We start from the raw sequence: 24,801 nt of genomic DNA, 5'->3' as shown, positions 1-24,801 counted from the left end.
AGATTTTCAACAAAAAGTGCCATAAGAGACGACAGAAGACCAAACATCCCTGACAGCTGATCTGCCCAATCACTGGTTGGCCTGACTTTGCGGTTGCACCCGCTATGTTCTTCTCCACAGCAGTAAATACTGTTAAGTGAGACCTCCGAGTGACGGTACCTGTGATGTCCAGGCTTCATTAGATGTCAGCAGCAAGCACTTAATGCTGTGAATGATTTGTGTTTTCTAGAAACATAATTTTGCTTCTAATTTGAAATAAGAGCCTTGACTTTTGGAAATTGGACTGCGCCAACACTGCACTCGAAGTTTAGTACTTTGTTTGGGATTCTACAGTTCGAGTCCTTAAACTTTTTTTTACATTAATCATTAGTGCCATAATGGAATCCTATATTATCATAGTTCAATGTTGTGCTTAAGTAATGAACTCCACTGTGTTATGAAGATGTTATCCAGGTAAAATTATAAGAAAACACCACTTTTCCATGACAACGTAGAAATCTCAATATTTTTTGCATTTTCAATGTATAGATTACTTTGCTAACAGTATTTTATTATGTTTTTCATGTAGGTGCCAGACCTTTTCCATGTCCTCATTGTGATAGAAAATGTCGAACATCTGGGCACAGAAAAGCTCATATCGCCTCTCATTTTAGACGCGGTGATCTAAGGAATTATCCACCCAGGCCTATAAGAAGCAAAGCATTACTAGAAAATGCTCACTTTTCAGAAATACCCCTACAGGAACCTATTCTTATTACTGATTTGGGTAAGTTCTTGTGTTACCAGATATGGAGTATATGTTAATTGAAGAGATTGACAGTTGTAGTGGTGCCTCAATTTGTATATATGTGCTCTATCCAGAATTTTTGAAGCTCACAACAAGGTTGATATTTTATCCTCCAGTGACAAGCTCCTCAATCGGAAATGCTGACTTTAGCTTGGACGTTTTCCATTGGTCTCTCTACTATATTTGTGCATTACTGCTATGCGGTTTGTTATTTAACCCCTTCAGCGCGGCGCGGATTACCGCACTGTGCTGAAGGGCTCTTGCGCGGGCGGGGCCGTGACGGAGTGGTTCCGTCATGCGCACAGCGCGACCGACGCACATGACGGAACCGCTCCGTCACAAGCATCAAAAGGGTTAATACTCCTTCCAAACACTTGGCATCATCACTCCTAGCAGTCATAGAGCCTATTTATTTAAGCTAGGTAAGGAATAGGTACCCTTGTAAACTCACTTCAAGCTACTTTGTTTTAAGTGTTCAATTCACTTCCTTTTGTAGCTGTATGTTTAGGTGATGGAGAAAAAACTTGGCGCCTGTGTAAATGATCCACATTGATGGTTACTTTTGTCCTGATTGAATCCCTCTTCTTCATAGTACTAAGCAATTCTCATAAGGCCTTAACAGGATTTTAAAGCAGCTGGATGATTCCAAATGATTTGGCATTCATTGAAGATAGAGACAGAAGTCACTGTTTTTTTTTATTTCGCCTTGTACAACCATAATGGTTCGTACATAAATAATTTAAAACATTAAAACTTCTTGTTCACATTGTTTTGCTGAATAATTCTAGTAGAGCTGCTTAAAAACCTACGTTGGCATACCTGTTTGAAAAAGATAAACAGATTTTCAAACTGAGACAGTGTTAAAACGCAATGCTGTACATGATTCAGATAAAACTGCTTAGTAACCCACATAATAATCTTATTTGAGAGAGTTTAACTAGCAGCGACAATGTTGGCGATATAGGTACAGTTTTTTTTTATAGCACATATTGAGACTAAATCCCCTTCCGGCTAAGTTGAAACATAAAGCGTGTTTAGTCTGATTCTCCATGCTCTCACTAAGAATCTAGAGATGGTGAACACAATGTGCTCCTTTGTGCCATATCTAAGTATTTTAAAACTTCCCAATAGTGGACTGTACCTAATAACTTGCACGCAGGAATCATCCATTTTTCTGGAACAGGAAATAGCTAGAACAGAAAAGAAACAATTATCGACCGATTCTTCATTGTGCGGCCAAAAGGGGCAATCGAAATGCAAGGAACTATTTTTGTCCTGTTTAGATGTCAAAGATTTTAACGGAAAAGAGCTGATTCTAATTTTTATGTACAAACTTTTTGCTTTGGCTGGGCGTATCCTGTCCAGATGTGGTTTGAAGCTAACAAAATATTTATAGCTCAGAAATTTCACCGTAATACTTCCTATTTTTTTTATCTTTCCAAGTTTGTTCAACATCAGGAGGCTTGCTTCAGTTTTCGAAGGACATTGAGACCTACTTCAATTTTACAAGCTAACATAGTGCTTTTATTTTCCTGAGCCATGGGGTGCGAACTCCCTTGTCGATAGCGAGTAACTCCACCAAGACTTTTCTGTAGGGCTCAAGTTCTTGTGTCGTCCAAAGACGCACCCAGTATGTCAAAAGATTTAATGGTATCGCCTAATCAATTCTCTTTATTAGTCAAGTTGCAGTGGTGTGAGAGGTGTGCTTGCTGGCAGATTACATTGTGTCCTAATTAATTGGTTTTCAGTTTGGTTAAGCATAGACACAGTGGCACATCTACAGAGTTCTGCACTGTATGTTGCCCCTGACAAAGCTGTGGCCCTTTAAACTTCGAGGGCTGGAGTTAATGCTGGAATTAAGTAGCCTTATGTTTGCTTCCTATAATTGATGACTTTTGGAGGAGGATAGTTCTGCTTTTTCCCAGCTGTGGTACCCAGGACATATTATTGGGCAGTCTTTCACCCAGTTCATAAAAAAATGTTACCTGCTCCAAGGGCGCCCCCTTTATCCTCATGCTACCTCTTAAGGAACAGTGGGGGGTGAGTCCCATGAATTTTGACTTTGACAGATTTATCTCAAGGCCCCTTGCATGGCAAATGGATGCAAAGCAATCCAACAGCAACCGAAGGCCATGCAGGGGTCAAGATATTAAAAGCGTATTGTCTTTAAACATAAGAAGGAGGGTATTGATGCCCACCAATTTAGCGGCATTGTGATTACGTTTTGCCAGAAGTTCTACTGCTCCATTAATCTTTAAGATAAAAAGCGTGGGGCAAGCACGCCTCCTTGCCGGACACCACGATGTACGATTATCGTAGAGGCAGTGCTTGATTTGTAAAATATTAACTGCCAGGAGGCCACTGCAGCTTGCACCACCCATCGCCCATGTCATCGCTGCCAAAACAACTACTAACCATCTCTCTCACATGTAATTTCTGGGGAGGCAGGTATTAGCAATTTTATTGTATAGTGTAGTCTTGTTCTGCTCATCGCTAAATTAGATGAACAGCACCACCATGTGGTGGACTGTTACAGGTATGGTGTTGACAATTAAGTGCCGGTGCCGAGCACCGGAAACTAATTAAGTCCCTGCGCTGAGGATCGGAAAGCACCCGCTCAAATTAAGCACTGCCTAGAGGTAAGATCACTTCCCGAATTCCACCTAACCTCTGTGTATGTTTCACTTCTGCTGCTACTTCTAGACCCATACAGAGACTCACACACCCATTGAGACACTCATGCACTCACTCTCAAAGGTTACAGTTAGGAAATCCAATTTTTAAAAAACCTTAGAAATGCACTAAAGGTTACAGGGACGTTATAGTTGAGCTCAGATTTCACTCGTACAAAACCAGTGAAATTCAACATTTATATTTCCTTGAGCTAATTATAACTTTAGCCCACATAATGCACTGCTTAAGACCTCACATATTACATCACTCATGACATGGTCAATGACATCACTGATGACAACATCCACAGAAGCGCTCAACACCCACTCACATCCCTATAGAACCTCTCATACACCCACTCACACACCCACTCACTTGCCCACACAATCACCCACATACCTATTCACAGAGCGATATAAGTACTTCATACAACCACTCACTCATCTATAGAGCCACTAGCAAAACCACTCAATCATCTGTACAGCTACTCATACAACCAGTCAACTATACAGCCACTCACACAGCTACTCACACACACCCACTCACCCATAGTGCCACTCGCACACCCACTCACCCATACAGTCTCAACACAAGCACTCACTCACCCTTACAAGCACTCACTTACCCACTTACATAACCATTCACACAAACAGACAAGCACTCACACTTCTGCTCACTCACCCATACATGCATTCAGTTTCAGTTCAAAATGCTTTATTCGGCAAGTATATACAGCCACATAGCAAACATAATAACATACAACAGTCATACAATAAAACTATAAAATGGCAGGTATAAACCAATTACATGATTAGGCACAGAGCAAGAAAGAATTGTTATACTATCCCCGAAAATTAATTATATTAGCATCCCCGTAAAAGAGCCAGTGCAGATAGGATTAGCAATGTAGAACAGGTAAAATAATTCTGATGGGCTTACATGCATTCACTCACTCAGTCTACAATACAGCCACCTACTCACCAACTCACTTAACCAAACACCCACTTAAACAACCACTCACTCCCCCATACAGCACTTACACAGCCAGTCACTCACACAGCCATTCAGACACCCACCCAGTCACTTACAGACCCACTCACCCACCCACCCACTCACCCACCCACCCACCCACTCACCCACCCATACAGTCAGTCACTCACTCACACACCTACTTATACACTCATACAGCCACTCACACACCGGCACTCAGACACCCATTTACACAGGTATACACACAGTCACATAGCCACTCACATTATATATATTAGAAGTAGTGCCACTCATTAGCAGTACACAAAGTATACTATTTTAACTGTTGTGGTACCTTGGTATATATGTTTAACGCTGATAACCTTTTAGAAAACACTCACACTCCTGGATGATGTAATGAGTGATGTCGCTGACCATGTCATGAGTGATGTAATTTGTGAAGTTATAAGCAGTGCATTGCGGGGGCGTAAATTATAGTTATCTCAGTTAACTACAACTGCTGAATATCACTGTTTTTGTATGAGTGCACTCTGAGCCTAACTATAACGTCTCTGTGACCTTTGGTTTTTTCAGTAAATATTAAGGTTTTTTAAATTCTATTTCCTAACTATAGCGTCCATGTAACCTGTGGTTTTTAAGTGAATACACACACGCCACACCGCAACAACGTAGGGTTTTCACATACCTTATAAATGTTTACCTTGTGTTGTAATGTCATGCAACCATTTTAGATATGCAACATTTTTTAAATCTTCTAGGAACATGCAGTGTAGTATCTACATAGTTTATCCTTAAATATATGTTCGAAAATTGAGGGTGTAAAGATATTTGCCCTTCATAACTTAAGAAAGCATAATGATGGTCAAGTAAAGTAGCATTCATTTTACACATTGCACTTAGTTTAGATTGAAAACTATTGCAATAAAACGTATGCATGTGAATCAAAGTACCCAGATACCCAGGTTAGTTACACAGAGGCTTGTTTGAGAAGACGAGACTGCCATACTGAGTTGAATACGAGGGCAGTACAAAGAAGGAAAGCCCCCGTTTTGAAAAAAACAGGTGATAAAAAAGAAAAATCCCCTAGTGTGGAGAAAACTTGTAAACCGTGCAATTCTTTTTATAATTCACATTCTCACGAGTGAATTTAGAGGCACCAAGACAATTTATGGAGGCCGCAGTCACAAAATAGGAATTGATGACGAATCACGGAAAAGTAAATAGGTGATCCTGATGCAATAACCTCAGCGGATATATATACAACGTTGAGAATAATTCCTTGTTTCTAAATATTGTGCCCTGAATATGGTGGGGTAAACCAGCTTTTGGCAACCGAAACGCTGCGTCGACGACTTAAGATAACTGGAAAATTGGATTGTAATAATATTGTGTAATTTGTTTTTTATACTGTATGGTCCTGATCAAAATTATTTTTGATATATGCATGAAATAATTAATTAGACAGTTCTTGCACACTGGAATTCAGTTAGTTTATTGATATATAAAAGTGTTAATAAGATATTGACAATAGAAAAGATTTCTCTTTTAGGATGTTATAATTATTTTTAAATTTGTAACTGCATTTTAAGGTATTCAATCTGATGAGATTTAGACAGTTTTTTTTGTGAGATTAATACATTGAGATATTGAATTTATACGATTGTAATAGAGGACAGTTGTTTTTGCACACGCAGGTTTCATTGTATGTGTAGATGAGAAACAAGTGTAGAGGAAAAGAGTCTTGTGGCATAACAGTGTAGATGCATGTGAGACTGTTATTAGGATACACAAGAGGGACCTACTACTGTTGTGAAGTACTTTATCCCTGTCCCTTTTGGTTGAAGAGTTGCTCTCATTACACATTTTTATAGCTGTGGTAGTGTCATGACATGTAGGTGCCGATGCTGACCAGCATCAGCAAAAACCATCGGCTCTCCATTTTCAGAGCCAAAATGTGAAACTTATTGATTTTCCAATGTTTTTTTTTGCTTAACCATTTCAATATAGAGCGTTGATTGTACTGTGAACTGAAAGCGTGTCCGTCCGCATATGTGGAAGCATGAATGAACTTTGACATGTCAGTAATTTGGTTTGAAACCTTTTTGAGGAAGCAGTTTTAGGTTTCAACACTGTGATCGGATACCAACATCAAATGAGTGACTTAGTACAGGAGATATAATAAAGGTAGCTCGTATCTTTCTGCTACTAAGAATGACTGTTTTTAACATTATCTTTATTCTGCTGTACCTATAGGCCATCTAACAATTTTTAAATAGAGGCTGTTGATTACAGCTTTCTGAAAAAGAGAATTAGTTATAGATTCCTTACCTTGTGAGTTACCCCCAGGCGTCAGACTGGATGAGGAGACTTTTTTCGTCAGCAGTACCCCTGCGCGTCGAAAGATGGCGTCGGTCAACTCCGCGTCTGTCGTGGTCACAGTAATGACGTTGCGGTATCTAATTAGACGCCCCCCTCGCCCGCTGATGTCAGTTTTTTCTTTTTCCGCATCAGCCAGCGCAGATCCGGGGAGAGCGGTACCTCCACTCACTTTTTGATAGATTCTTTTGTCGACACCATTTTGAGACCTTGACTCCTGGTGCACGTAGGATGCCCGGTTTTAAGGCTTGCGGTTCCTGCCGACGGTTGATGTCGGTGACTGATCCGCACCCTGTGTGCCTGTTCTGTCTGGAACGTGACCACGACTCCAAGTCGTGTTCCGACTGCCGGACCATGAATCCGAAGTATTTGCAAGAGTGGTCCCGAAAGCTTCTCGAGACCCGGCAGTTCGTTCCGCGCCGTTTGAGGTCCCGGTCGAGGGACCGGTCGCGGAGTCACCATCATTCTTCTTCCAAGTCTTTTGCACTCCTCAGGTAAGTCGAAGCTCAAGAAGAAGTCGAAGAAGCATCGCCGCTCTTCGACTTCTCCCCGTCCATCAGCCGACGTGACGGGGGATGCGGGCAGAGGCCCTCCTGGTGCTCCACGTTCAGAGCCCGATGGGTCGACTCCGAAGTTCCCTCCCTTTCCGGGACCCGGAGCGACCCCTGCCCAGCTTAGAAGCTTCTACGAAGCGATGAATACCATCTTTGGGCAACCCAACTCCTCCGGCGCGCCTCTCGGACTCGGTTGGGGGCCCTGGGCCTTTGAAGTCAGCGGCTCTGGCCCCGGCACTGCAGGGTCCCTTTGGATCCAGGCCTGGATCTAGATCGGCACCGGTCGACCTTATTACACTTCCCCCGGTGCAGATTGCCCATCGCCCGCAACTGACGCCGGTTGTGTCCCCAGCCGACGTTGACACCGGCCTCCATCCTGTAGTGGACACGGAGCCGGACCGGCATTGACCGATGCCGGATCTGGCGCCAATGGGTAACTTTGTGCCCTTGTTTCTACCCTGGTGTTCCTTTCAGGCCATGTTGGCAACCAGAAGAAGGTGAGAAGGACTGGGAGGGGTCTGGAGACCCTTTGACTGACCAGTTAGAGTACGACCCGGACTGAAGAGAGGAGCTGGGGGAAGCCAGTGGTCTGGATATCTCCCCAGACCTTGGCATGTTGTCCTCTCCTACCGTGGCTACAGAGGAGATAGTGTCTTACACAGTGGTGTTGCGTAGGGTGGCCGAGGTTCTCAACCTCGAGCTACCTACGGTGGCGTTCAGGACTAACCTCCTGACAAAGGTGCTTCAGCTGGCAGCGAGCTCTTCGGAGCCCCTACTGCTGTTCAATGAAGCCCTAACCAACATCCTTTTGGGTACCTGGTCCAGGCCCAACACAGCGGCTCCTGTGGATAGGATGATTGCCCGACGCCACCATCCGGCCTCAGGCGACTCCACTTTCCTCTCCCAACACCCCACCACAAAGCTTGGTGGTCCAAGCCTCCACGTCCAAAGGTGCATTCTGTAACGCACCACCTGATAGGGAATCCAAAAAGCTGGACCATCTTGAGAAGATGTTTTCTTCCTCCAGCCTGGGACTGCGGTCAGTAAACACTGCATGTCTGTTGGGCAGTTACACCCCCTCTGTGTTGGATATGGTGGCGCACGTGCTGCCCCAGTGCCCGGAGGAGGCCTGGGCCATGCTCTCCCATGCAGTTGCCGAGGGGAGAGATGCAGCAAAGTTTACCATCCGCTGTGGACTGGACATCATACTCGCTAGGCAGGACGATTTTAACGTCATTAGCCCTTAGACGCTAAGCCTGGCTGATGTCGACTGGATTTTCAGGGGATGTCCAAAACACCATGATGGACATGCTCTTTGATGGCCGTCGCCTGTTCGGCAACAAAGCACACAGTGCACTAGAGCGCTTCAAGGACTCTCGGGCTACAGCCAAGTCCTTGGGCCTCTCCACCACCTGCCCTGCGCAGTCCGCTTTTCGCCCCTTTCGTGGCTATGGAAGGGGTGCCCCGCCACGTTCAATCAATCATTTGTAAAGCGTGCTACTCACCCGTGAGGGTCTCAAGGCGCTGGAGTGGGTGGGGGATGTCGCAGCTACTTATCGAACAGCCAGGTTTTGAGAAGTGTCCTGAAGGTCAGCAGGTCTTGGGTCTGACGCAGGTGAATGGGGAGGGTTTTCCATGTCTTGGCGGCGAGGTGGGAGAATGATCTGCCGCCGGTGTCCGTTTGGCAGATGCATGGGACGGTGGCGAGGGCGAGGTCAGCGGAGCGAAGCTGGCAGTTCGGGGTGTAGAAGGTGAGCCGTTTGTTAAGGTATGCAGGTCCGGCGTTGTGGAGTGCTTTGTGCATGTGGGTGAGGAGCTTGAAGGTGATCCTCTTGTGGATCGGGAGCCAGTCCAGGTCTCTCAGGTGGGCAGTGATGTGGCTGTGGCGGGGGATTCCGAGGATGAGGCGTGCGCAGGCGTTTTGTATGCGTTGGAGTATTTTCTGGAGTTTGGCCGTGGTTCCTGCGTAGAGGGCGTTTGCCGTAGTCCAGCCTGCTGCTGACGAGGGCCTGGGTGACCGTCCTTCTGGTCTCAGTGGGGATCCATCTGTAGATCTTGCGGAGCATGCGGAGGGTGTTGAAGCAGGAGAAGGAGACGGCGTTGACTTGCTGTGTCATGGAGAGTGTTGAGTCCAGGATGAACCCCAGATTGCGTGCGTGGTTGGTGGGTGTCGGGGGAGCTCCCGACGTGGCCGGCCACCAGGTTCGTCCCATGCGGAGGGGGTGGGGCCGAGGATGAGGACCTCCGTCTTGTCGGAGTTCAGTTTCAGACGGCTGGTCTTCATCCAGTCTGCGACGGCCTTCATTCCCTCTTGGAGGTGGCCGGGTCCTTGGTGAGGGAGAGGATCCGCTGGGTGTCGTCGGCGTACAAGATGATGTTGAGGTGGTCTGCTCGGACGATGTTGGCGAGGGGTGCCATGTAGATGTTGAAAAGGGTCGGGCTGAGGGATGATCCTTGGGGTATGCCGCAGGTGATCGTGGTGGCTTCGGATCGGAATGGGGAGGCGGACTCTCTGGGTTTTGCCGGTGAGGAAGGAGGTGACCCAGTTCAGGGTTTTGTCACGGATCCCTGCGTCGTGGAGGCGTGTGCGCAGGGTGTGGTGGCATACGGTGTAGACGGCGGCTGAGAGGTCCAGGAGGATGAGAGCTGCGGTTTTGCCGTTGTCCAGCAGGGTCCTGATGTCGTCGGTGGCGGCGATGAGGGTGGTTTCGATGCTGTGAATTCTGCAGAAACTGGATTGGGAGGAGTCCAGGAAGTTGTTCTTCTCCAGGAAGTGGGTCAGTTGTCTGTTGGCGGCCTTCTCAATGACTTTTGCCGGGAAAGGTAGCAAGGAGATGGGACGAAAGTTCTTGAGGTCCTTTGGGTCCGCCTTGGGCTTCTTGAGAAGGGCGTTGATCTTGGCGTGTTTCCAGCTCTCCGGGAAGGTGGCAGTCTCGAAGGAGCTGTTGATGATCTTACGGAGTTGGGGTGCGATGATGGAGCTAGCTTTGTTGAAGATGTGGTGGGGGCAGGGGTCGGAGGGTGATGGTGTTCATGATTCTGATGGTGTCTGATGGTGTCTTCGTCGTTGACGTTGTTCCAGGAGAGCAGGCGGTCGGTGTGTTTAGTGGGCGTTGAGTCGGGGATGTCGGTGTCTGTCGTCGGTGTCTGGGTGCCGAAGCTGTCGTGGATGTCTGTGATCTTGCGGTGGAAGAAGGTGGCCAAGGAGTCGCAGAGTTCTTGTGACGGCGGGATGTCATTTGAGCTGGAGCTGGGGGTGGCAAATTCTTTCATGATGTTAAAGAGCTCTTTACTGTTGTGTGCGTTTTTGTCGATGCGTTCCTTGAAGGAGGTTCTTTTGGCGGCTCGGATGAGTTGGTGGTGCTTACGTCTGGCGTTCATGAGGACTGCGTCGTTGTCTGGTATTGACGCCACTGCTTCTCGAGTCTTCGGCAGGTCTGCTTGGAATTCTGGAGGTCCGCGTTGAACCAGATGGCTCTCGTGTTGGGGCACCTGTTTGAGGGTTTCCTGATCGGGGCGAGCGTGTTGGTGCAGTTGTCGATCCATTGTCTGAAGTTGTGGGCTGCTGCGTTGGTGTCCGAAGGTTCAGATGGGGGGTCTCGGGCGAGGGTGGTGAGGAGCTGGTCTTCGGTGACTTTGTTCCAGCTGCGGTGTGGGTGTCGTTGTGGTTGGTTGTGTGCAGTGTGTTTCTCGAAGGAGAAGTGGATGCAGTGGTGGACTGTTCCAGTGGAGATTGGTGGTGTGGCTGAAGGTGACGTGGTTGCTGGCGGAGAAGATGGGGTGTCGTGACGAGCTGTTTGTGTCTGACGTTGTCGATCGGGGTTGTGGAGTTGCTGTCGTTGGCGTTCTCGAGGTGGAAGTTCAGATCTCCCAGGAGGATGTAGTCTGTGGAGGCGAGGGCGTGCGTTCTGATGAGGTCGGTGATGGAGTCGCTGAACTGTGGTCGGGGTCCCAGGGGTCTGTAGACAAGGGTTCCCCTCAGGGTGGTGTTATGATCGACGTGGATCTGGAAGTGTAGGTGTTCAGCCATGCCTAGGGAGTCTTCGGTGTTGGTAGAGATGCTGATGGTGTTCCTGTGGATGATGGCGATTCCTCCTCCTGGTTTGTTGGCGCGGTCCCTGCGGGTGATCTTGTGCCATCCGGGATGGCTATGGCTATGTCGGGTGCTGGTGAGGCATTCATCCAGGTCTCTGTCAGGAAGGCGACATCCGGGGAGGATGAATCAAGGAGGTCCCAAAGTTCGACGGCGTGCTTGTGGACTGAGCGGGTGTTGAGGAGTATGCATCTGAGGTTGTTGTGACCTGCTTTGGTGGGATGGGCAGGACGTGTAGGTGTGCACTGGCTGGTGTAGCTGCAGTTGCAGCAGGTGAAGGGTCTGTGGGTAAGTTTCGGGGTGGCCTGGAAGCAGGTGGAGGATTGGCCAGCGTTGATTGCGTGGAGGGTAGCGGCGTCAGGTGTTAATGCGCTCATGGGGACCAGGGGGTCTGGCGCTGGGCGCGGACGGGCGCAGCTGGGATTGCCTTAGGCGCGACCGCACAGCAGTCGCTATATGAAGAGGAGGGGGGGTGGGAGCCGAGGACCGTTGGCGGGAGCGTGCAGGATCGGGCCGCATGGGTAGCAGCGGCGGTAACTGGCACAGAGGGAACGTAAAACCAAAGGAAACAGAAAACACAATTCAATACACTACAGGAGTTAAAATAAAGCACTCAAATTAAATAAAAAATAAAAATAAACGGCCAACAATTACAGGCACACCAGGGCCAACGAAGTGGGCGGACTGCAGGTAGGGGACTGCGGCGCAGGGACGGGCAGCTGACTCGAACCAGACGCAGTGCTGGGCTGGGAGACTGGAGACCGGCTGAAGGCGGCGCTACTGGGGAGAGCGCTGCCTTGAACCAAGGGTCAAGGTTTTACACACGCTCCCCCGCAGCTGTCTCCATATGGGGGGGGAGGGGACGGGAGCAGAGGACGGGAGGCGGGAGTGTGCAAGATCGGGGGCCAGGGGTAGCAGCAGCGGGAACTGGCACAGAGGGAACAGAAAACCAAAGGAAACAGAAAACACAATTCAATACAGTACAGGAGTTAAAATAAAGCAGTCAAATTAAAATAAACGGGCAACAATTACAGGCACACCAGGGGCAACGAAGTGGACGGACTGCAGACAGGGGACTGCGGCGCAGGGACAGGCAGCTGGCTCGAACCCTGACCGACACAGTGCTGGGCTGGGTGACTGGAGACCGGCTGAAGGCAGCGCTGCTGGGGAGAGTGCTGACCTTGAACCAAGGGTCAAGGTTTCACCCAGGGCTACAGGCTGGCGCAAGCTGTTCAGCCCCTTAGTGGCCGGGGACGTGGGACCCACCGTCGTGGGTCTGGGGGCCGGCGAGCGGGCCAGTCCACCACCGCCCCCTCTGCAGCAGCCTCCAAACCCTCCTAGTCTGACCTTTCAGGCTCATCAATCGCCAGTGGGCGGCAGGATTCGCCATCACCTCCCCTACTGGCGCACCATCACGTGGGACAGGTGAGTTTTGCAGATAGTCCGAAGGGGCTACTCCCTCCCCTTCGAGACTTTCCCCAGCCATGCCACCTCAGTACCATCACATATCAGAGGAACATCTGGCCCTTCTCCAACAGGAAGTTACGTCTCTCTTGGCCAAGGGAGCCATCGAGTGAGTTCCTGCCCCAGAAGTAGGTCGTGGTTGCTACTTCCACTACTTTCTGGTGCCCAAGAAGGACAAGGGGCTGCGTCCTATCTTGGATCTCAGGAACGTCAACCACTTCCTCCTGAAGGAAAAGTTCAAAATGTTGACGCTAGTCCAGGTCTTGTCTGCTCTTGACCCTTGAGACTGGATGGTAGCGTTGGACTTGCAGGACCCTTTTTTTCACATCCCTGTACTACCGGCGTTACCTGTGGTTCACGGTAGGCCAAGAGCATTTTCAGTTTACCGTGCTCCCCTTTGGCCTTGCCAGCGCCCCTCGGGTGTTCACGAAAGTGATGGGGGTGGTCGCAGCTCATCTGCGCAGATCAGGGGTTCCAGTCTTCCCCTACCTCGAAGACTGGCTGTTGAAGGCGGGCTCGTCCCAGACTGTCGTCTCCCACCTCCAGACTACGGTGGACCTCCTGCATTCGCTGGGGTTCTCTCTCAATTTGCCGAAGTCACACCTGCCTCCCTCGCAGAAGCTCCTCTTCATCGGAGCGGTTCTGGACATGATGCAGTTTTGGACCTATCCTCCCGAGCAGAGAGTACGGAATATTCAGGCTATGATTCCGATCTTTCAGCCTCCATCCCGGATATCGGTCTGGAAGACCATGAGGCTACTGGGCCTGATGGCCTTCTGCATCCTGCTGGTAGATCATGCCAGGTGGCATATGCAGGCTCTGCAGTGGGACCTGAAGTTCCAGTGGGCACAGCATCAGGGGAACCTGTCCGATTGCGTCCAGATCCCAAAGGGCACTGCACGTCAATTGCAGTGGTGGCTAATGAACCAGGATTGGGTCAGCGGCAGATCCCTCTCCCTTCCCCAACCAGAGTTAACAGTGGTGACCGATGCATCACTTCTGGGATGTCGCGGCCACATGGGGGAGGCGGAGATCAGAGGCCTCTGGTCTCCGGCCGAGTACGAGCTCCACATCAACATTCTGGAGCTTCGGGCGATTCGTCTTGCACTGAAAGCATGCCTTCCCTCTGTCTGGGGGAAGAGTAGTGCAGGTGTTAACGGACAATACTATCACCATGTGGTACTGCACAATAAACAGGGCTGAGTGGGGTCGTGGACCCTATGTCAAGGGGCCCTTCGCCTCTGGACATGGCTGGAACATCAGAGCATATCCCTGGTGGTTCAACCCCTGGCAGGTTCACTGAACGCCAGGGCGGACAAACTCAGCTGCAGGTGCATGATGGATTACGAATGGCATCTAAACTCGGAGGTGATGCAAGGTCTCTTACGGCAGTGGGGAGAGCCTTGGTTACATCTATTCGCCACTGAAGAGAACGTGTAATGTCAACAGTTCCCAGTGTTGGAATTTCCAAGACGGCATTCGCTCGGCGATGCTTTTCGTCGCAAGTGGAGGTGCGGTCTTATATACCACTTCTGCACAGGGTGCTGAAGAAGATCAGGCGCGACCGCGGCCCAAGTCATTCTTGTGGCTCCGGATTGGGCACTGAGAGCCTGGTATCCGGAGCTATATGGCCATTGACACTCTGATCCGACTGCCTCTTCGGGAGGATCTTCTGTGGCAGCAGCAGGGGACGGTCCTCCACCCGAACCTGTCCAGCCTCCAACTCCTTGCGTGGAGATTGAGTGGCGACAGTTGACGTCTTTCGACCTTCTTCCTGAAGTCTGCGATGTTATCATGGCAGCCAGGCGTCCTTACACTAAGACGGTATACGCCTGCAGATGGAATACATTTGTGGCATGGTGCACAGCAAAGGCTATGGATCCCCTTTCTGTCCCTCTTTCTGAGGTTCTCTTATTCCTTCTCTCTTTGTCCCAGCAGGGCTCTGCTCTGGGCACCCTAAAGGGCTACCTCATGCTAATTTCAGCTTTTCTTAGGCTTCCTGATCAGCCTTCTCTTTTCAAGTCCCCTGTTATAAATCGCTTCCTTAAGGGCATTACTTATCTTTTTTTACCTGTTCCCTTCACAATGCCTCAGTGGGACTTGAACTTGATTCTTACTTAAATTATGTGCGCTCCCTTTGAGCCGCTTCATAACTGTCCTCTCAGACTTCTTACTTTAAAGACTTCCTTTCTGGTTGCCATCACGTTATGTTAAATGTTATGTTAAAAGAAATTTGTAACGCGCACTATCACCATAGGTTTCTTGGCGCTCAAATGACCAGTAGCGTGATTCAGGAGAGAGGGTTAATCATATGCAGAACGAAAAAGCAGAGTTTTTAAAAGTCTGCGAAAGGAATCATACTGAGGACAGAGGCGGAGTGAGAGTGGCAAAGAGTTCCAGGTAGAGGAAGCCTGGACTGAGAAACTCAAGCCACCGTGCTTCTTCCTTTTAAATTTGGGGACCTCAAGGAGATTGAGAGAAGCTGAGCGAAGGGCCCTAGAGGGAGTATAGCGAGTCAGGCACGAGGAGATGAACGCAGGGGCTGCATTCGAGAGGGCCTTGAAGGTGGAACATGCCAGTTTGTAGATGCAGCGCTTAGAGATGGGGAGCCAATGCAGGCTAAAGAGGAGGGGAGTAACATGCTGATATTTGGGCTGGTGGAAGATCAGGCGGGCAGCTTGATTCTGGACCAGCTGAAGTCGATGAAGGAGACCGGCTGGGATGCCCGCATACAGCGTATTGGCATAGTCAAGCCTTGAGGTGATAAGTGCAATAACAACTTGGGTCAAAGCATCTTTGGTAAGAAACCTGCTGATCTTACGGATCCGCCTGAGATGGAAAAAACAGGCTGAGGTGACCGAGTTGATTTGCGGTTTCATTGAAAGATCTTCTGAAATGATCACCCCGAGGCTTTTGACTGAGCGCACGGGAGTCGGTGCGGCCCCCAGGGATGTTGGCCAGTAGGTGGAATTCCATGGGTGGGTAGGGCCACCTACCAAGACAAGCTCGGTCTTGGTAGGGTTCAGTTTTAAGTGGCTGTGATACATCCACTCTGCAATAGTCAGCATAGTAGTCTGAAAGTTAACACGGGAGGAGGGAAGAGGGTCAATAGGAAAAATTAACTGGATGTCGTCCGCATAATTAAAGATTGTGGCTGGGGAGTTTCGGAGGGAGGCTAATAAGGGTTGGAGATACAAATTAAAAAGAAGCGGGGATAGTGCCGAGCCCTGTGGGACTCCGCAAGGGAGGGAAGCAAAAGGCGCAGACAAAGTGGAGAGATGGACGGACTGTGATCGCTGATGGAGAAAAGATCTGAGCCAGTCGAGGACCACTCCCTGGATGCCGGCATTGTGGACACGGTCGATCAGGATGGTATGATCGACCGTGTCGAACGCCGCTGAGAGATCTAGTAGGACAAGGGCCTGAGATATATTATTGTCAGCGCCCTTCCTGAGGGTGTCCAGGACTGCTACTGTGACCGCCTCGGTGGAATGGAGGGGTCTGAATCCCGCTTGTTGAGGATCCAAATAAGAGGAATTCTCTATAAAAGAGCTCAAACAGCGGGTAACATAGGTCTCCAGAATTTTTCCTAAGTAAGGGAGGAGAGAGATCGGTCTATAATTGCTAAGTATAGTGGGGTCAGCGTTAGACTTCTTCAAGATGGGTAGGATGGCGGCTTGCTTGAAGGAGAGAGGGACCTCCCCCTTTGCAAGAGAGTTGTTTAATAAAGCAAGGGGGGGGCCCGGACAAGCAAGAAAGGCCTCTCTCAAAATCTGCGGGGGGCAGCAATCGTTAGGGGAACCTGACTTAACTTTGAGAAGGAGTGAGGTGAATTCCTGAAGGGAGATAGGTGGAAATTCCGACAAGATACTGGTGTTTCTGGGAGGAAGAGGGGGGGGGACAGGAGATGCCGGGTTAGGGATATTGTTCCTAATGGTTGTTATTTTCTCTATGAAGTAAGAGTTTAGTGCGTTACAAAGGGTTTGGGTCGGCTGGGGCTGAGGGGTAACCCTGTCCGGCAAGGAAAGCTCATTTACTATCGAGAAGATGTCTTTCGATTTGTTGTTAGAATCCAAGATTAATTGGGAAAAGTATGCCGTCTTGGCTGTTAAGATCGCTTGTTTATAGGTTTTTAGAGCCCCAATATAGACAAGTTTTAACTGTGGGTCATAGTGGTGACGCCAACGGCGTTCAGCTTGCCGCAAGGCAAGTTTATCTGCTTTGAGTTGGTCCGTAAACCATCGTTGCGCGTCATGGGGGCGCTTAGTTTTGATCTTGTTTAGAGCGGCTACTTTGTCACTAGCCTGACGTATCCATTCTTCAAGATTAGCTGCCTGAGCCTCAAGAGAGGTCAGGGATATGGGAGCAGAAGAGGCGAGAATGTCATGGAATTCGGACAGGTTAGCTCTTTTCCAGTTACGGGCCATGAGATTCTTGATGCGGGGGGAAGGACACGGGATGTGCAGATGAAGATAGAAAGAGATAAAATAGTGGTCCGACCAGGGGCAAGGGAAGACTAAAGGGGATGAGATATCAAGATCCGATGTCCAGACTTGGTCAAGGATATGACCCTTTAAATGAGTGGGGGTGTGGATGTGCTGAGAAAGATTCATGCCTTTCAAAAGGTCAGAAAACTCGACCGATAATTGACTTTCATGGGCATCTGAAGGCCAGTAATTAAAGTCGCCAATCACCACAAGGTTAGCATGGTCTATTGCTAGTTGGGCAATGGAGTCGCTGAAGAGTTTGGGGAAAAGAGGCATATAGTCAGGGGGTCGATATACAAGAACACAAATGAAAGACGATTTAGGGGAAATGAATTTCAGTGCCAGGAGATCTGATTTGGGGATAGAAGTTGCCGTAACCTCGGAGAAGGTGTGTGTCGAGCGGATGATGGCCGCCACTCCACCACCAGTCTTCCCCGCAGGCCGGTTAGTGTGTATAATATAGTATCCCGAAGGGATTGCTGCAAGAATATCCGGAGCTGAATCTTCAGTGATCCAGGTTTCTGCTAAAAGAAGGATATCTATGGTGCTTTGATGCAGTAGTTGGAAGATCTCAAGCTGATGGCAGATAAGGGAACGGGTATTGAGATAGTAGATCAGCAAAGAGGCAGAGATCTGCGGTGGCAAAGGGGAAGGGTCATACACAGAATCCGGTGCCGAGAGGTCAGAGGGGATGTGTATGCCACATGCTTGGGCCGCTCTGACAGCACGGGCAGGAATGGGACCTGACGATTTAAGTCTCATAAGCTCGGTGGAGGAATAAGAATAGAATTGGGCATTACGGCAGGGCCCTGGGCCAGGTCGGCCGCGGACGGGCGCAGACGGGCTTGACTTGTGCGCGACTTCGGCGCGAAGTCGGCGCTCCCGCTGCGCTCGTCCGCTGCGCTTCCTCCAGATGGCCATTAAGTACCTGATGCGAGGGAGCACTAGACCGCTTACCTGCAAAGATGGCGTGCAGGGCGGAAGTGGTGTCGCGAGCAGGGAGTGGGACTCCTCGGACTGACCCTCCGCACAAACGGCACAAAGCCGGGACGGAACGGGGTCACGAGGGAGTGCAAACAGGTAAGTAACAGAAGTGCAATACAATATTTAAAAGCAAAGCTTTTTTAAGCGTGATCATTAAAATCATTAATGCAGTACAATTCCATAGGCATAAGCAGAGTCCGCATCAACATGCCACACGACATCACCTCTGCTCGAAGGGTGAGTGAGCTCCAAGCTCCTTCTTCAAAGCCTCCCTTTTTGGCTGTTCATCCGGACAAGGTCGTCCTAAGAACCAGACCTTCCTTTCTTCCCAAGGTGGTTACTTCTTTCCACATTGGTCTAACCATCACGTTGCCCACCTTCTTTCCGCCTCCCCATCCTTCGAAGGAGGAAGAGAGACTCCAATGTCTGGATTCAAAACGTGCGCATTCCTTTTATTTGGATCGCACCAAGCAATTCGGGTGGATGACCAGCTCTTTGTTGGCTATGTGGGCTCCAAAAAAGGTCGGGCCGTGCACAAAATGACCATTTCCAGATGGGTTGTTTTGTGCATAAAAGCTAGCTACTCTTTGGCAAAGAAGGAGCCTCCAGTGGGACTGCGCGCCCATTCCACCAGGGCGATGGTAGCCACCACTGCTTTGGGATGGGGGATTCCTTCTCATTGACATCTGTCAGGCAGCTACGTGGGCATCTCTGCACAAGTTCACAAAACACTACTGCCTGGACAGTCAAGTCCGGAGAGACGGCTTGTTTGGCCGTTCTGTTCTCCAGGACTTTCTGGTGTGAACTAGGTTCACAGACCCACCTCCGGTGATGGAATTGCTGGGGTATCTATTTACAAGGTAAGGAATCTATAACTAATTGTCTCTTTCAGATGAACAAGTTACTTACCTTCGGTAACGATATATCTGTAAGAGACATAGATTCCTTACCGCCCCACCCATCCTCCCCGTTCTGCGAACTGACATCTAGCGTTAGTGACTCCCTTTCAGGGCCCTAGTTTTGTGCTCCAGTGGTCAGTGTCTTGCATGGGTCTGCGCTCCTGGCGTGGAAAGTCGTGTACAGAACTGACGTTAGCGCGCGAGGGCACCGTCTAGTTAGATACCACGACATCATTACAGCGACCACAACGCCAACGAGGGACACGGAGTCAACTAACGCCACCTTTCAACGTGCAGGGGTACTGCTGACGTAAAAATTCTCCTGGTCCAGTCTGACGCCTGGGGGCAATTCACAAGGTAAGGAATCTATAACTAATCTGTCTCTTACAAATATATTGTTACTGAAGGTAAGTAACTTGTTCTTTTATCTCATGAAAAAGACTATGGAGACTCTCGCTAATGTCTTTTGGTGCCAGAGAGAATGCTGAAACAACCCGATAGGTATTATTTAGAAAATGTTATTATTTAGAAAATCTCATATTTACTTTCCTAGAAAAAATGTAGTTTGGTCTCTTTTTGTCCTCCTTTTCAGGCCTTATCCAGCGCATCCCACGGAAAAACCTTACATTCCAAGGTTTTATGCCCCGTGATTTTACTGCTGATAGACCATACAAGTGCCTTTATTGCCAACGACCATTTAAAAGGTCTTGTCATCTAAAACAGCATATCAGGTAAAATATCATTTAATTATGCATGACTAGTAAGTAAGTGAAATACAACTTTTCCATCAAGTCTGCAAACTTCATTACTCATGAAATATAAAGCAGCACAAATATATGCCATGTGGATATGAGTGTGTATAAATGTGCACTTTGCACTCAGATGTGTTAAGTTTTGATTACACATTGAACTATGTGACCATTTTCTTATTAATACATCTACAGTGCACAAGGCAATATATTTACGTTTCTAAATGCTACAAAGTGATAACTGATATACCAGGTGCAATGTCTGTGAGTGAAATTTGTGAGATTAAGATCGAAGTTTGTTATGTAAAGTACCTAAAAAAATATATCGACCTACTTTTTCGTTCATGGGTTCTTCATTAAATTCATAAACATTGAATAGGTCTGTCTTCTAGCTAGACACTGACCATGTTTGCAGCAGAGAAAAACAAAATCTCAAAATAATGTGTTTTTGTCCTGTACCAAAATGTACTTAATTGACAGCAAATATCTATTGGGGATATAAACTGTTGAAAGCAGCCTGACAGTCAAAACTGTGGTCATTCTTAGGCATCTGAGGATCTTTACAATCCCAGCTTACAGCACAATGAAATCTGGCCTTCAATTTGTTTTGTATGGATTGTGAGTTGGGCATCGAAGCATGCATTTGTGCTTGTTCATTTGTTTTGTGCAACACTTTTTACATTTCTATCGCCCTTTTTATTTTTTTTTAGCTTTTGTATGTTCTTTTTATTTAATTGACACACAGAGCAATATAATTACAGAAATAAAAAGTCTAACAGCTTACACTTGCATGCTATCTATATTGTACACTGTATAGGGATAATCAATAAGGAAAGCATTGAATTTACCAAAGTATTATAAATGCCCTCCACCAAACACTGCCGGCAGAGTGTTCACAAAAAAACAGGGCTCTAAAACCCATGTGGTTTCAGAAACATTCATCACATTTCTCACAGTGTTCTTTGCTATATTCTATAGGTTTTAAGCTATGAAATTTAGAACTCTGTATTGTAGTGGGGGTTGGTACTTGAAGTCTCTTAACCCTCCTCTGGGTACTTAATGAATGTCTTTCAGGCATGTGCTGAAATTGAACAATCTGATAGAGACATCTAGCTGCAGATTTCTTACCTTTAAACTTTCAGGCGTCAGGCTGGATCTGGAAGATTTTTCATAGCAGTACCCCTGCGCCCCAGTTAGCATCAGGCGCCTCTGTGTGACGTCGTTGGGGTCGTGTTTGTCATTGTGATGTCTGCATCATCAATATAACTGCCACTCCAGCGCGTTGAAGTCAGTTCTTTTCATTTTGCGCCAGCCAGCGCCAATCCGTTGAAGAGAGCTACCCCATGGCTTTTTTTGACAGACTTTTTGTTGACTTCCTTTGGTATGTAGGAGTCATGTCGAGTCAGAAGATGTCTGGATTCAAGCCGTGTGGCGCCTGTCACCGTTCCATGTCGCTCACAAACCCCCACTTAGTGTGTCTTTGGTGTCTTGAGCGCAACCATGACTCAAAGTCATGCTCCTGACGGCTGGGCCTGGCTCCAAAGACTCTGAGGAAGCTGTCACTAAAGCTGAATGCGGCCCTGCGCCCTGCACCGCGGAGGTCGCCTAGTCTGTCTCAGTCCTAGTCTCGGTCGAGAGGAAGGTCCGAGCAGGGCTCCGGTGAATCAGTCTTCTTCGTCGAAGTCGTCAAAGTCAGGTAAGAGGCCCCACTAAAAGCACAAGAAGTCAAAGCGTGCTTCGACTTCACCCCACCCATCTCACGACGTAGCAGAGGAACCTTGGCGTTCGAGACCCCGCTCCGCGGAGCGGGTGCCTAGGTTGGCCGAGCGCCTCCCTGCCTTTTCCGGGTCTGCGAGCGATCCCCACCCAGCTTAAAGAGTTTTATAATGCCATGTGTGCCATATTTGGGCAGTCTGGCCCTGCCGGCACACCTTCGGGCCCTGCTGGCTCAGATAATAGAGGCGTCCCAATGGGTTCCGCACATGTGGCTCCGATGCCACAGCCTCCGATCGGACCCTTTCCCGGGTCCTGACCGGTGCCGGTCGCACCTCCAGAGCAACCTTCCCCTGCGCCGAATCCAGCGTCGAGATCCTCGGCATCGCCAGCACCCACCGGCGGTGCCTCCCAAATCCTCATACCAGACGACCAGGAGGCAGTCAAGCATCCTCCGAGACTGGCGCCGAGAGAGCCATACGGTTCTATGTCGTTCAACCTGTCCTATTCTGAAGGGTTAGTGATAGATGAAGAGGATTGGGTGGGGGAGAAGGATCCCTTAGACATCCAGCACCCACAAGAGATGGACTGGTATGAGGAACTGGGTGGATGCCAGTGGTTTGGACACCTCCCCAAACTCTGGCATGCTGTCTCCACCTACCCTGGGTACGGAGAAGGGGGCATCATTTGCTATGGTGGTGCGTAGGGCTGCGGAGGTCCTGGACTTGCAGCTCCTTACTGTGGCAATCCAGACTAACATCTTGCAAGAGGTCCAGCAACCTGAGGTCTCCAGCTTGTAGCCCTTGCTGCCTTTTAATAAGCCCTTAACAGACATCCTTCTGAGCACCTGGTCCAAACTCAGCACAGGGGCTCCTGTGAATTGGACGATTGCCCACCACCATAGCCCTTCGCCCGGTGACCCACTTCTACTCACCACCCATCCCACTCCAACAAGCTTGGTGTTCCGAGCTTCCACTTCCCGTGGCGCATTCCCTTCTGTACCCCCGGACAGGGAATCCAAGAGACGTGAGAATTTTGGAAATACTTTTTTTTTCTTTTCAACAGTCTGGCATTGCGGTCCTTGAACACCGCTTGCGTTTTGGGCCGTTATTCACATTCTATGTGGAACACGGTTTCACATGTGCTGCCCAGGGTCTCGGAGTAGGATTGAGCTCTACACTCCCAAGCAATTTCCGACTGGAGAGATGCAGCAAAGTTCACCATCAGATGTGGCTTGGGCATGTCGGACTCGCTGGGTAGAGCAATTTCCACAGCGGTAGCCGTCTGTCGCCACACCGAGCTGAGAACGTCTGGATTTTTGGGGGATGTCCAAACTAACGTCATGGACATGCCCTTGTATGGCTCCCGTCTCTTCGGAGACCAGGCTGATGCCGCCCTTGAGCGTTTGAAGGACTTGCGGGCTACGGCCAAGTCCCTTGGTCTCACCACAACTCCCCGGGCCGCATCTGCTTTTCCCTCTTTTCGTGGCTATGGAAGGGGCTATCAACCACAACAACCCTCTTTCGGCCACAGGGCCCAGCAAGCTCAGCAGCCTCTGCGGTCTGTGGACGCGGTTCATCACGATGGGTCAGGAGGACAGAAGTTGAGCCAATCCACGATCCCTTCCTCCATGGCAAAACCTTCCTAATTCGATCCTCCAGGATCATTTAAAGCCAGTTGGTGCCAGAGTACGCCTTTATCTCCACCACTGGCGGCACATCACAAAGCACCGGTTGTTGTTGCAAATTGTCCAAAGAGGTTACTCCCTTCCCTTCAAGACTACACCTCCATCCATGCCTCCAGTATATGATCTGCTGACAGAGGATTACCTTGCCCTGCTCCGTGAGAAAGTCAAGACTCTCTTGGCCAAGGGAGCTAGAGAGGGTTCATGGGCCAGAAATAGGCTGTGCTTGTTATTCCCGCTATTTTCTGGTCCCTAAGAAGGACGGATGCCTTGGTCCTGTCCTAGATCTCAGAGCCCTCAACTACTTCCTCAAAAAGGAGAAGTTCAAGATGCTCACCCTAGCTCAGGTCCTGTCTGCCCGGGAGGCTGAATGGTAGCATTGGACATGCAGGATGACAATTTTCATATTCCTGTCCTGCCTGCCCATTGTCGCTAACTGCGGTTTACGGTGGGCCATGAGCACTTTCAATTTGTAGTGCTCCCCTTCGGCCTCACCAGCGCCCCTCGGGTGTTCACAAAGGTGACATTCGGTGGTCGCAGCCCATCTGCGGAGATCAGGGGTTCCAGTCTTCCCCTATCAGCCTCTATCCTGGATTTTGGTGAGAATGACTCTGAGGCTACTGAGACTCATGGCCTCCTGCATCCTCCTAGTGACCCATGCACGGTGGCACATGCGGGCTCTGATGTGGGGCCTGAAGTTCCAGAGGGCACAGCATCGAGGAAATCTCACCGACCTGGTTCAGATTTCCGAGGGCACTGCGAGAGACCTGCAATGGTGGCTAACAGACTGCGATTGGTTCTAGGGCAGACCCCTTCCCCTGCCCCACCCAGAGCTCACAGTAGTGACGAATGCATCCCTTCTGGGCTGGGGTGGCCAACTGGGGGAAGTGGAGATCAGAGGACTCTGGTCTCCAGCGGAAGCCAAGCTCCATATCAATCTGTTGGCGCATCAGGCGATCCGATTGGCACGGAACGCCTTTTTGCCATCTATAATGGGAATGCTCGTACAAGTGACAACACTACCACTATGTGGTCCTGCAACAAACAGGGCAGAGTGGGGTCGTGGACTCTTTGTCAAGAGGCCCTGCGTCTCTGGACTTGACTGGAACAACAGGGCATTTTCTTGGTGGTTCAACACCTGGCCGGTTCTCTGGACGCCAGGGAGGACGAGCTCAGCAGAAGGTGCCTTGCAGATCACGAGTGGCGTCTCCATTCGGTGTTGGCACAAGGTCTCTTTCTGCGGTGGGGAGAGCCTTAGTTAGATCTGTTCGCCTCTAAATAGAACGCGCAATGTCAGCAGTTTTGTGCATTAGAGTTTGCAAGGCGGCTCTCGCTCTGTGACGCTTTT

At 49.2% G+C, this 24,801-nt stretch overlaps 1 protein-coding gene across 3 annotated transcripts in view; it reads left to right on the top strand.

Annotated features, from left to right (window-relative positions):
* Positions 1-24,801, top strand: part of ZNF236 (zinc finger protein 236) — a 1,017,074-nt gene that overhangs the window by 309,367 nt on the left and 682,906 nt on the right. For all 3 annotated transcript variants that reach the window (XM_085606997.1, XM_085606996.1, XM_085606998.1), the window contains exons 11-12: positions 569-766; positions 19,900-20,038. In XM_085606997.1, coding sequence (XP_085463123.1) covers positions 569-766; positions 19,900-20,038 — 337 coding nt within the window. The remainder of the gene's footprint in view (positions 1-568; positions 767-19,899; positions 20,039-24,801) is intronic.

This window comes from Triturus cristatus, chromosome 5_2, assembly GCF_964204655.1.
Source record: "Triturus cristatus chromosome 5_2, aTriCri1.1, whole genome shotgun sequence".
NCBI classification, from domain to species: domain Eukaryota; kingdom Metazoa; phylum Chordata; class Amphibia; order Caudata; family Salamandridae; genus Triturus; species Triturus cristatus.
This window is presented reverse-complemented; position numbering and strand designations above follow the sequence as displayed.